This window comes from Mercenaria mercenaria, chromosome 2 (genome assembly GCF_021730395.1).
Source record: "Mercenaria mercenaria strain notata chromosome 2, MADL_Memer_1, whole genome shotgun sequence".
Classification (NCBI taxonomy): Eukaryota; Metazoa; Mollusca; class Bivalvia; order Venerida; family Veneridae; genus Mercenaria; species Mercenaria mercenaria.
In genome coordinates, this window is record NC_069362.1 from 39525269 (window position 1) to 39539804 (window position 14536).

The 14536-nt window shown below is 34.3% G+C and overlaps 1 protein-coding gene across 7 annotated transcripts in view; it reads left to right on the top strand.

Moving 5' to 3' along the window:
• Window positions 1–11533, top strand: part of LOC128554591 (uncharacterized) — a 31706-nt gene extending 20173 nt beyond the window's left edge. For 2 of the 7 annotated variants that reach the window (XM_053535898.1, XM_053535885.1), the window contains 3 exons: window positions 9214–9369; window positions 9767–9867; window positions 11072–11533. In XM_053535898.1, coding sequence (XP_053391873.1) covers window positions 9214–9369; window positions 9767–9867; window positions 11072–11131 — 317 coding nt within the window. In that variant the 3' untranslated portion in view covers window positions 11132–11533. Of the gene's footprint in view, window positions 1–95; window positions 531–5841; window positions 5869–6484; window positions 6643–7253; window positions 7353–8522; window positions 8605–9213; window positions 9370–9766; window positions 9868–11071 lie in introns of those variants that run through there. The other 5 variants (XM_053535892.1, XM_053535860.1, XM_053535905.1 and 2 more) reach the window with 4 other exon arrangements.
• Window positions 11534–14536: the final 3003 nt, after the last annotated feature.

Sequence of the window (14536 nt, forward strand, 5' to 3'; positions counted from 1 at the left end):
TCAAATATGTGTGCTATTAATGTAATAATATCAGTATAACAAGATGGCTATCAAATGATCTTTCTTAATTGAATACATTTCCTCATTATTTTTAGGAAAATGCTGAAATATGGCAGACTTTGGCTAGCAGGCAACTTTCAGAACTGATGCAGTAAATTCCCGAAGTAGTCACATGTTTATATTAGCTCAAAATGTTAGAATTTCTTCGCGCACCTACTTGTTGTATGTATCAAGACTAGTTTCATTTGTTACTGTTCGACACGCTTACATGCATTTCAAAGTTCTCGTGAATAGAAGCTTTTGGTGAATTCTATCCAGTTTCACCATAGCGTAAAAATGTAGGAAATCATGAAACAACTGTGTTCAGCCATTTAAAAAAAATGTTTTCAAGACAGTTAGTTTTCATTATTTTTTGTTATGATTCTTAATATGTAAAATTGCATACATATTAATAATTGTACATGTAGTTATCAACATACTAGAATACTGACCAAGCACTGATTCAGTTTCAATAAATATATCACAGCATATACAGAGAGTCAGCTTGTTTCTTATAGTTCAATACCCAATCCACAAAGCAGACTTCAGATGAACTTTGAACCTTGAAAGATATACCATGAAAATCAGACTCTTGATTGCAGCAAAATTCTTGCTTAAATATCTGAAACTCTCCTTCGTCTACTTAAAACTATGAATCTGTTTATTAAATTTTCTTTCAAGAAAGTAACACCTTATATATACGAGTGTGGTGTGATAAACGATTGTAATGTAGCTAAAACAAAACCAACTGTGTTGAAATTGTCAATGTATATGGTCATCTTATTTGGATAAGTCATTGAAAAACAATTTGCATGTATCTGCAATAATTTCTACAGAAGCGCGTTAGTCTCATATTTTCGGGACTGTTTTAAAAATAAGGTTAATGCTTGTCAATGAAAACAAAACAAAAGGCCGAAGTTTTCAAGTACCATTTGAGCCGCGCCATGAGAAAACCAACATTATTATGGTGGGTTTGCGACCAGCATGGATCCAGACCAGCCTGCGCATCCGCGCAGTCTGGTTAGGATCCATGCTGTTCGCTAACAGGTTCTCTAATTGCAATATGCTTTAAAAACGAATAGCATGGATCCTACCAAACTGCGCGGATGCGCAGGCTGGTCTAGATCCATGCTGGTCGCAAAGTCACTTTGTTGACTTTTTGATGGCACGGCTCATTTAGTTTGTTTTATCTTGCTTTCCGTGCGACATATTCACAAACTGAGTGGCAAGCCGAAAACAAGTTACTGTAGTACTAACCCCAAAGAGACTCTTTCTGAGCAGCATGTGTTGTTTCTCTATTTTGCCTATATTATATGATTAAACATTGATTTAAGTTACTAGTCATTGAAAGAAAATTTGAAACTTTGATTAAGGCTTGATGATTTCAAAAGTACTCTCCTTTCCAGAAATGTGCTTCTCGGTAATTTTGCGTAGTATGAAGAAAGTATTGGGATATACCTGCACGACACAAGATATTTAATTTGGCATATAATTCCGTAAGAGCATATTTTCTGACAAGCATGAGACAAAATTGAGTGTTTTAAAAAATCCTTTGTACGCAAGACACATATTTCATAAAAATAGTCAAAATTCATTCTTCAAAACGTCTTTACTTTATCAAAGGTATAACCTTCCGACTTATTTTGTTTTATATAAAATGTCCAAATTACATAACAATTAAATTTGACCAAAACTTTCTATTACACATAATATTATTTTCTCTTATTTAACCTACCCATCATGACATAGTTACGACTGTACCAATATTGGATCATTATAATAACTATTGAGTAATTAGATTCCAGTATCAAGATATTCATTTATGTAGTTACGTTTCTCAAAGAAACAAAAAGAATATTTTAGCATTTTTGTATTGAACAAGTAGAAATAAATAAAATGAAACCTTTTCATCAGACAGCTAAATTAAACGGGTATCTCGAGATAAAATATTATTCAGAGAAAGTTGTGAGACGTCATACTTCCGTTCATGTAAGACTAGCAAGTTCAGCTTAAATCTAATATGGTTAACATTTTCCATGTACATAATGTGTAATATATGTTATATATATAATTATATATATCAGGATGTCACAGGGTGAGAAAAATGTGCAGTCAGTCCGGGGCTTGAACACGGGACCCCTAGCTTACAGATCTACCGACTGAGTAAAATTGAAAAAGTGGAAACTTCACAGGTTGCCCAACAGGACAAAAACGAAAATGTTGCAGGCTCGGTTTGATTGAGCCTGTTCATGGACGGTAGTGGAAATGCATGCTACCGTCCACGCCCTCTAGCCCCGGGTTGAGCAGAACTCAAAATTTACACATGTACACAAAGCAATTTAGAGACATCCGCAGATGAAGGTGAAACCGGCTGACTGACACATATGCTTCCCTTGACAAAGTCCGTACCGTGACATACATCCCCACACATTGGAAATTCGTCCTTGAATTCCGGAGGCACATAATGCTGCAAGTGACGTAAGACTAACCGAGCAAGCATGCCACGGTCTCCCGTTGTGCGCCAAATGTCACAGGGTGAGAAATATGGGCAGTCAGTCCGAGGCTTGAGCCCGGGACCACTCGCTTACGCGGCGAGAGCTCTACTAATTGAGCAAACTGACACATATCATCTCCCTACGTGACCAAGTCCGTACAATGAAAATGATAAAATTGAATGCTTTTTCGAAAGTAGGAGTAATTTGTTACGTGATAATGAATATTTTCAGTGATAGGCCTACTTCAAATTGAACAGCAAGCAAATATATTTTTTTTGTAAAAGTACACGTGCAACCTAACTGTTATCGAAACTAAACTGTCTTACATTTAAAGAGTAAAGAAAGTTTTTGGGAAATACCTCTTCTTTAGAAACACATAAATTTGCATAAAATAGTAATATAAACTCCCTACCTATAAAAATGTGAATGAAATAACGACAGGGTGTATTAAGAACACGTTGTTACATTTACAAAATAGAAAACGTGAAAGCTACAAAGGTCGCTCAACACGAAAAAGCGAAAATGTTGCAGAATCCGTTTCATTGAGCATGTTCATGGACGGTTGGATGAGCATGCTACCGTCCACGCCCTCTGGCCCCCGGTTAGAGCAGGACTCAACTCATTAACACATGCCATGTACAAAAATAATTTACGGCGATGCACATAGAACCATCAATGATACACTTGAATGTAACTCAATGAGAAGCGGCGTATGGTCCACAGTTAAAATAATGGGTTAGCCCTAAACGAGAAAACAATGAGCAGAACTAAACAAGCTGGAATTTTGAAAGAGAAACTGGGGCTACATGGAGCCTGCATATCACAGGAACTGCCAAACGACAAAGTTAAAAAGCAGGCACAATGTCCAAGGGGTGATTATACAATACCCAAAGCTATGAAAGCGGGAGTATTGGAACAAACCAAACCGGAATGGAATGTTCAAGCTGAGAAACAAAACAGTACCAATAACACGACATAAAAGTCGTGCTGAACGATCTGAGAAGATCGAAATATCACAGTTAACATGTATGACAAATTTATGCAAAAGTATTTGATAATCCAGCTGCAAATCAATATAAAACGATTTCAACTTTGGTTACAGAAAATAAATGAAAACAGGAAAGTTGAATCCCACAAGTTGCCAAGGTCCGTAGTTAAAGAAAAACAAAAAATCAGAAAGAAGATTAATACTTCAAATATACTGGTTCCGTGGCTTGTTTAGAGGGCAGCTTAAAGTGAATTTGAAAATTCCGTGCGATGATACCTGTGCTAGAAAAATGAAAAATATACAAGTTTAGAAAGGTCAGTGGAGAATAGAGCGAATGAATAGCATATTCATTGTGTCAATGTAGGCCTTTTTACATTGTCGATTTTAAGAATAGCCGAAATTGCACACCTAAGACCCTTGTGAGACATGTCCGTATTATCTGAAAATAATTGGCCTGAATCTTATATAGATGTGTACAGCAGGGGGCTAGGTTTAAACAATGGTGGTGAAAAAGGTCTATTTCGCAAATTTGTGTTGAATCGTGATAGATGGACCACAGGTTTGCCCGTCTTTCATTCACGATAGCCCAGACAGCCACTATACGGAGTTAAAATTTGATCTAAGCATTCCTGTTCTTTAACACAACAATTTGTCTTTCTTGACAAAACTATGTTTAGAGAACATCATAAATAAATAATTAAATATTAATTGAAATAATTGTGCTTATACCTTTTTTATTAAGAAAATGTTCTTGGGCCACAATATGAAATTGTCCCTTGCCACCACAATACGATATTGTCCCTCACACCATAAACCGAAACTGTCCTTTATGCAGAAACAGTCGAATATCCCTTGTTAGTGAAAATATCGCTATTGTTTAATAATGTGGTCTTAATATTTTGAATTAATGGGTTATATATATATATATATATATATATATATATATATATATATATTTCATCAATGCAATACCGTCTATAACGCTTTTATTACACATTTGCTTTAATGTCAGCTCCTCTCACAAACTTCCGGTTAGCCAATGACTTCCATCTAGAAGGCTCCGCACTAAAGGGGGTGGGGGTGGGGATGGGGGCGACTAACGACACCACTTAGCTCCCGGATATACTAGTCACCTGTCACGATTTGTGTCGTACAAAAAAATGACACCCAGCCCCGACTACCCTAATATAGGTGCAAAAATGGAGTGCTAAACTGGCATGAAAATCGCTCGTTACAGCAAATTAATCTTGAACTTTTGATATACTCTACTTTGATCAGACAAGTTGACAATTTTCTTCGTTTCGACTGAGTCAAGGCTCATAACTCTGGAGATACTTATTCAAACATTTCTAACAAATTAACAATCTGCATAGGTATGGTTGAAATCACAGAATCAATACTCTAATGATCAAGTGGACACTGTCAGTGTTTCTTAGATGAAATGGAAAATATATCAGATCTGACAGATTATCGAACTTAATCTGCAGACACGGTCAGTGTTTGCAATTTTAACGTTAACATTATAACATTGGTGAACACTGGACATAATTATTATGCCCATAAACATTCTGAAAAAGTTAACTGATCATAGGTTACGGCTATCATATCTGAGAGAGCAGAGAACCTTTGGTGTACGTCGAGCGCTCTCCCTATCACCTCACCCAGCGGATGATCCCTGCTCGAAAAACTGTATTTGACCCTGAAAACGGTTGTCCTAGGTCGAACTGCAACCAATATCCGGAGAAGCTACATATACACGTAAGATAGAAAGTATGCATTGAAAAATACATCATATTTATTGTCAGTCAACGAAACTTGCTCTTGATTAAATCGATAAAATCGACAAAATGGAAAAAAAAAGAACTATTCAGCAAATATATATGTTTATCTTAAACAGGTAACAGCAATTAAAGCTAAATGCAAAATGTTGAAGTCACTGTTTGTTAACCAGGCTATCATAACTGAAGAAAACAAAGTAATACATAATTTGATCGTTGTAACAGTTGTTAAACATAGAAATAAATCACAGATACTTACCAAACAATTGAAACAATTTAAACAATTTGAATCATGCGAACCTTCGAAGATACAAAGAAATAATATTAACACATGATATAGTATGTTGTGAAAACCCGGATAGAGGACCCATTGTTAGTATTGTTTATAGGTACTAACAATAGAAAAACATGTTGGATGTTTCTTATTGTTTTAAAAATTGATAGACATGTAACAAAGTTTCGCGTGTGTGATAGTGTGTATATAACTTGCTAATCTAGACCTTAAGCTTCAGTCAGCCAACAGAGAAGTTAAAGCCTTGATATCAAAGGAGACTATTCCGACAAAAATGTAAGTACATTGTTTTTAGTTTTCTTTTTAAGCTAAGTTTTGGAATTCTATATTGTACATATAAAAAGAACTAAATAAGTAAACAAAAAAAAAATATATATAGGCGAACAAAAACTGAACTTTATTTTACAGAATGAACATCTGCGTATTCTGTCTTTTTTGTGACAATGTAATAGTTTTGTTTTGTTTTGTTCACATACTATAGTAATCATTTAATAAAATGACTACTCTAAAATCCACAAAATAACAACAACAACAACAACAAACAACAACAAAAAAACATCAACAAAAACAAAACGTTATTTTTCTCGCAGAAGTACACATATTTATCATTTGTTTTTTTATTTGATACATTCCTCAAAAGTAAATGTAGGCAACAAGTGTGAATGGCAACTCTGCTTCAACTTCAGAATTACATTTTACACTGAGATGATAAGATTTTATTATGGTACATGGTACATTTTGTAACAGTTAACGAATAATTAGTTTCAAACACATAATTTTTATTCATTTGGTACCAAAGCAATTTGTTTGAAACAACACAGAATAAACATTAAATAAATAATTTACTGAGTTGCATATACTGTTATGAACACATTATGTATTGATGTTACAGCTACAATGATGTTCAGAATTCTATGCCTGCTGGGTGTGTTATCTAGTGTATCGTGTGATTGCGCAGCAAAACAATTTTGTTTCCCAAAGCAATGGCAAAGCTTGGTAAGCTTTGTGAATGTTACCGGTGAAGGAGATGGTACCGTACAAATCAAACCGGTAATTACAGTTTTTAAACCGCCATTGAATAGTCAACTCCAGTTTTCATCAATTTAAATTATCAATAAAGAGGAATAAGTGCCAGACTTATTATTAGTACGAGATTTATATGCACTATATATCTTTTCTTAGTTTAGAAAAAAAGTATGAAACCAGATAGCTACTGCTATTCGAATGTTAATATTCATGTACGTTACTGTCATGAATAGATTCAATCAAACAGATCTACCATTAAGTAGGCCAATATTAATCATAGGGATCACGTCAATAATGCGGAAGGAGTATATACCAAAAAGTAGTTTTATTGTTGTCTGATATCACTGTTTGGAGTTCAGATGCGATGAAAAAATCTTAGCCGTGATCAATGGAACTGAGTGATAAAATGTTCATATTCTGAGTGAATTTACCCGTGGCCTGCTGGCGGCAAATGATTCTGGCTTTGCGACCAGTGCAGACCAAGATCTGTGCGGGCTGATTATGATTCGCCATGCAGTCAGTATCGTTTTGGTAAGCACCCCTTTTAACAGTTAAATTAATGGTACTGTCGGAACTGAAAGTTCATTATAGATATTTACCAGAGTAAGGGTTAAGTTTTGTCGTTGCACTTTCAGGGCAGTGCAGACATCTTCGTTGACGATGTTGATGACAAATTTAGAACTGATGTATTTAACTCGTATGGAAAGTTTACTCTACTAGTACTGTACAAACAGGTAACGTTACTAAACTCATTAAATCATACCATTTTCAGTTTTTCTGTTCTATGTCAATGTGTGTGACTGCACGTACAGTTCATTAAAAATAACTAGCCACTTATACAAAATACAATTCAATCAACTAATTCACATGATTCAGAGGAGATATTTTATCTGTAGAGCGGATTTTGTGTGTTTAGATTGCATACTTACAACGTTGGTACATTTGTGTATAGTGATGTTACTAACTCACTTACATGTGTACGGTTGTTTAAAATATAGCTTTGAAATTGAACCTTATATAATATGTATGTTAAGTACTGTGCTGCCCTTTTGAAATCTAGAAACTTGTCAACCCGCATGCCGTTAAAACGACAGAGTTCAACAAACGTATTTGATTTGTAAATCTTGCAGTATGAATATATCAGACAAGAGTACCGTTTCTATCATATGCTTTTACGTCAGAAAGCACTGGAAAATATTCTTGAGCCTTACATGAGATTATTTTATTACATGCGATAAATATATATTGATTAACTTGCCTGTATTAAAAAGTAAGAAAACAGTGTATATATTTAAAAAAATCGTCGACGAAACATTAAATTTACAAATAGATTAATAGATAAGCACTTCAAAAAGTGTGTAAAAGCCGACACAACCCTACTTGTAACACAGCAAAGTATATTTTTGATGTGCTTGAAATAAATATGTATTCGTAATTTGGTTCAATACCCATAAATATTACTGACCCATTTAGATTTTTGACAGACATATAACATTCTCAGATCAATATAGATATGGTCACTAACTTCATCGCTTTAACTTTTTAATGGATATTGTGAACAATCATGCACTATTACAATTATTTATGATACACGAATTAAACACAAAATTTAACACAGTGGTTAATGCGTCAGACGCTCTATTGGTTGTCACGACTATGGCTTCTCATGTTACACAAGTACTAATTTTCATTTGACACAACTACTGGTTTTGTCCAAAAATCGGATTCAAAAAGATTCATATAGACCTTAAAGTTAACTTTCATCACAACCAGGCTAACGAAATTAGTATATACTAAATGAAATGTAATATGATCAAATTTTCCAGTACATGTATATATAAATTAATCGATTCGGTCATCCAAAGTAATAAATCTCAACATATAGATTGTTTTGTTTCTTTCAGCATGTTGGGTACTACATCGAGAACAATATATGCATACAATTTAAACCTGACCCCAAATACAACACGACCCTCTGTACACCAGGTAAATTTATTCTAGTCTTGAAAAAAGCTGTTATAATATCATAATACATGTAACAAAGATTCTACAGAATATTACGTTACATATCGGTCTCAAGAACTCGTGCATAATTCCACGTGCATTGTTAACATTCAACACACGATATTTTCAGGGTTGGTCCCAGTGTAATAACAACATAACGATTATTAAAATTCAGGACTGTGAATATTATGCACATTATTATTTCTTCTAAATATATTTATATGGTATTTTACTGCGTAGTTAAGGTAGTTTATAACAAGGCAGTTAATAATTTAGTCTTTCGTTCACGCTTGATATAAAGTATTGATAATGCAGTAAAATTCAAATGACTTAAGTCCGATTTTTAAAAATATCAACAGTATAAACTATTAAATAATTGACCGTTATATCATTTTGGTAATTATATGTCTTCCGTACAAAACAACTGAAGGTAGAAAAATTGAAAATGTAATCTTCTATTAGTGTTACCTGTGCAGTTGTATCTATATTTAAACAAACGACACAATTTGTCGTAATAGGTTAATTTGAATCGTGTATATTCGTCATCTTGCGATTTTGGACGATACAAAATGAATTGTATTTCTGTTGCAGAAAACGCCAACATCTCTAAGCCGTACCTTATTGGATACAAGCCAAGCATCAAAGCTGTCGACTACAGCTTTCATTTCTTTGTTTCCAAAGCCGTGCTCAGTGTTGAGGGTAGCACTGCTCCTGTATCCCTGAGACTCTTTGAGACTCTCCCTGGCAGTACGTGACAAACTATTTATATAGATAATCTTACTTTCTGTTGTTTGTTTGTTGCAGGTTTAACGCCCTTTTCAACTGTTTTTTTTTTCAGTTAGATTACGACGGGTAGTTACCCTGTCCAGTGTTTCTTGATTCTTTACCAGTACTAACAAGTTGTCCGCAAGTAACTGTCAACTTCTCCACACGAATCACGAGGTGGAGGACGATTGCTTTCAGATACAAAAACTTTTATCAAATCGTAATAGATAATTTACAATACAGTAATTGAATACAGTTTTGCGCTTTGATGATATTTATTCTTCATGATAAGTAATATAATAATACAATTGCACAAAACGTTGATGGACTGGTATGCTATATTATATTATCCTACCGTTTTTATTAATGAACATTTCAGAGTTTTCGGTGCTGAGTACAATTTTGTTTGAAGACTACTCGCCAACAAAACCAAATCCGAAGGTTTTCGATGTTCCAAGTATATGTAAACACGGCAAACAGGTAAGAATGGCGTTTCGTCTATTTTTGTAAGTAGCTTACCGAACGTTAAAACGCAAGTTTTATGTAGTTAGGTTGAGCATAACACTTAATGAAATTTTATTCGATAACATCTCCACAGGTATGTATATTTGTCTATTTTGGAATTATTTAAACCGATACACATCTGGAAATATCTTTACATTTTGTAAACAGGTTGAGTAAAATTGATAATACGACTATAATAAGATATAGGGCGCTAAATAAATGAACTGTCTTACCGATCTCAAGTCTTAAAACAAAGAGTAACCGTCTGTGCCCAGACGTTTATAGAGTTACCTGCCTGAGGCCTGTGATCAGTTTGGTTTCATTTGGTTTGATGTGTAAAAGATCTTCCAAAAGTGCTCGAGTTCATATATTTTCTAAATACAATAAAAATGTACAAACGTTTAAAGATTTTAGGGAATGAAATTTTATAATGGCGCCATATATACGGCACCTTAACAAGAATTTACAGGGAGTTAGATGTACATTAAGTTTTCAAAGTTATACTTACATTCAAGCGTGTGTCAAAAAACAAAAATATTGACAAGTATAAGATGTACACAACCTGTGTTATGTACTGATGTTTGAGAAGATTTGAAAAGACAGAAAACACACCTGCCGGAGTTGTAATGTCTAGAATTCGTGAAGTTATGTTTCTCGGTATTTTAGGAAACAAAAAACAACAACGAAATACAACTACAAATACACTCAAGTGGTGTTAACGAGGTTTAACTCTATTGATTCTTTATGATAAGATATTCATGAAATCTATGTTCATATTTACAGTCCCTTCGTAAAAATAAGCCGTTATTGCATTTGTTATCATACAAGAAGTCTTATTGTTCATCCATTTGGCATGATTTATTTACCATCATAACTCTACTATCCATCTTAGATAAAAAATGATATACTTATTCAACTACCTAAGTGTGTGAAGGGTTTTATAGATTATATATTTTTCTAAGAATATACCCCAATACTTTTTATATAAGATTTAGGTACTGAATGTATATGTAGAACATGTGTATTATAATATATTCAAACGTCGATTGAGGTCATTTGGTAGAGACATTAGCTAACAAAGCAGACATGTTTGTTCGTAATGTACTACAATGTAACTCAGTATACCAGAATGGCTGTGAAATAATGTGTTCTATATAAAACTTTTCCTATTTATTTTCAGGAAAATGCCGAAATGTGGCAAACTTGGGCTAGCAGGCCACTTTGGGAAATGATGCAGTAGAATACTTCAGCAGTGACATGTTGATATCAGCTTAATATGTTAGAACTTCTCCACGCACCAACTTATTATGAATGTATAAAGAATGATTTTACAAAGATCAGTTTGTTTTATTTGTGGCACTTGAATTATTTCGGAACACATTCTTTAACATTTTAAATTTTTCGTGAATAGAAGCTTTGGCGAGTTTTGTCCATTTTCACCAAGGAGTAAAAAAAATCATGGAAATTTTTATACAACTGTGTTTTACCATTTTAAACAATGTTTTCAAGATAGTTTTCACTATTTTCTGTTATGCTAAATTGGTAAAATTTGCTTTTTTATAACTGATTGTACATGATGTTCTCAACATGCTAATACACTGACCCAGCACTGACTCAGTTTCAATAAATATATCTCAGCATATACAGACAGTCAGCTAGTTTTTTATAGTCCAAGACCCAATTATAAAAAGACTTGAAAGGAAATTTGAACCTTTTGAATGTAGCAGAACGCTTGCTTAAACATCTAGAAACACTCCTTTGTCTTCTTAAACCATTATCCTGCTATAATTTTTTCAGCGAACTCGTCTATCTTTCAATTTTGACAAAGCTATTAACTGTTAAAGGGATACTTAACAAAAGATACTGAATAAATGGCGAACCGTTCAGATCTTTATCAGACTGTACGGAAGTAATTGATATGATTCTACTTATTTGGATTTCACGACTTTCCCTTTAAACGGTAATAATATCAGCATGAGAAAGGCATTCCTGAAAGTAATTTGATATAAGGCTATCCCTATCTTTGTCCATAGTAATCATATTTGTTGAGTACAAGTACTGTTTTAGTATAATGGGTGCTAACTGTGTTATTACCATAAAGTGGCAAAGATGTAACGGCCGCTTTGACTGGCTAAACGAAGTCGTGCCCACGTGTGGCCACAACTTAGTAACTTACGGTAACAAGATACTAACTTGTGGCCACGTTTTACTAACTCGTGGCCACAAGATACTAAGTCGTGACCACAAGTTACTAAATTGTGGCCACAATATCATAACTTGTGGCCGCAATTTACTAAGTTGTGGCCACGAGTTATTACATTGTGGCCATAACTTAGTAAATCGAGGCCACAAATGACTAAGTTGTGGCCAAAATATAAATAAAGTGTTGCGGATGTCACTTCTGTGCCACCGAAGTCCTTCCGTACTTTACTTTTTGTCTGACTTTGTTTTGTCTATTAAAAAAAAACGCACATGTGTCCACACACTTTTTGTCTGATTTAAAAAAAAAACACGCACACTTAATCCCAATTTTTGTATGAATATTTTTATTAAAAAAAAAAACAAAAAAAAAAAAAAAAAAAAAAAAACAACAACAACAACACATTTTATGCCCACTTTTCACTTTTTGTCAGATTTGTTGTTTTTAAAAATAATCCTTCAGCTTATCGGGTCGCCACGAAGTAAAATGATGGAAATTGTTTGAGGAAAATATCTTATGGTTCTGTCTAATCTGAAAGATGAACAAGTTCATTACATAAACTTAGTAGGTTAAAGGGGTAACTAACTTTATGGTGTTGATTTCCCCATTTCCATAGTAGCTTTATTTGCACCTGATTTATAATAATCTTGCGACAAATGCGTATTGTAAAATAAAGTTGAGCTATATCGACAATTGTAACTTTTCAGGTATGTACTTTTTCTTGTTTCTGTTCATTCTTCACTTGTACATGTTCTTCATTAAATTATGTATCTATTTTCCTGATAAGAATTGCAATTAACGACTATGAAACTAAACTAAGCATTTATTTAGTTTGTCTATGTATAAGGACTAATACGACATACAAAATTTGAAGATGAAATCGTTTTTTTTATTCACAAATTCTTACAATCCCTTACACTTTCGATCTGCATGTCGCTAATGTAATGACTTGTACATAAATGTCGGCAAACTCTAACACAGTGTTACTTCCCCTTATCGATACAGTAGATTGTTTGACATTATTATTATTATATTTTGTATGTGGTGGACGGATAGGTCAGTGGTTTGCACACTGGCCTTCCAATCCTGAGGTCGGGGTTCGATCCCCGGCAGCTACTCGGGAATTTTCAGAAACGCTTTTCAGTGTTTCCCACCCAACTAGAGGTGTACTGGTCAGGAACCCAGGCAATCCTTGCGTGTATCAGTGCTATACACTGGGCACGTTAAAGAACCAGGCTGTCTATTCGCAACGAGCTAGGCTAAGTTAGCCGGACAAGCCTGTATCTGATTTCTGATCTCTCTGTCGTGGGGGCTTTGTCTCACTCTGTCCCTCTGGTCTGATCGCTCTGTGTCTGTACTAGTAGAGGATGATTTATGCGCCCTGCATATGTGGCTGCTTTTGAACTATGTAAAGCGCCTTTGAACGTGAAATTGATCATGAAAAGGGCGCTATATAAATCTGGTATAATAATAATTATTCCTGCGCGGTGGTTGAAGAGTCGGCTGTGATGTCAGATTATGATAACGATACTAATAACACAACAAAATAAAATACAGAAAAGTGGAAACTTCACAGGTCGCTCAACACGAAAATGTTGCAGGCTCGGTTTGATTGAGCCTGTTCATGGACGGTAGTGAAAATGCATGCTACAACTTTCTTTTCCGCTATCTGAACGGATCTCTGTGATACATACATCAGGGGAAATTTTACATATTTGCATCTATGTGACGACGGATTTTTAAAGATACATACATTATTGCATCTACGTACATTTCCAAACACCCCATAATTAGGAATTTTCTAAATATGTTGTGTCATCACCAATGTTGTTTGCGGATATTATTTACAAACTTTAATATTCTTGACAGCTTTTTTCATTATTCTATAAAATTGTCAAATTAATACCGCCCGGATATCTTGATCAATACCGCATACAGTAGAAACTCCGAAAACCGGACCCTCCAAAAACCGGAATCCTCTGAAAATCGGACGATTTTCAAAGTCCCAAGTTTTTTCCTTATAAGTTCAATTAAAAAAGTACTCTGAATACCGGAAACCCTGAATTCTGAAAACCGGAAGGCTTTTATGTCTACAAAGGAATATTGTACATAACAAGAAATATCTTTAAAAATGATGGTCGGCGAATTGTAATAAGGAAAGAAGTTTATGAATTTTTCATCTAACATTCATCTTTCATCTAACATTTTTCAAATTGCAAAACTAAACACCGAACTTTAACAATTTAAATGGTTCTCTTTTAATTTTTCGCAAAGGTTTCGTAGGGTTGCAATTTTGTTTCGTTTATGCTTAGACGAATAATTACAGCAGTAGTTTGATGAAGATTCATGAAGCGGTTCATGAGAAGAGGTCATTAAACGTGTTTATATTTTTAGCTAAATTGGTCCCTATCCCCATTTGTAACAAAATAGCAGGAGACCTTACGA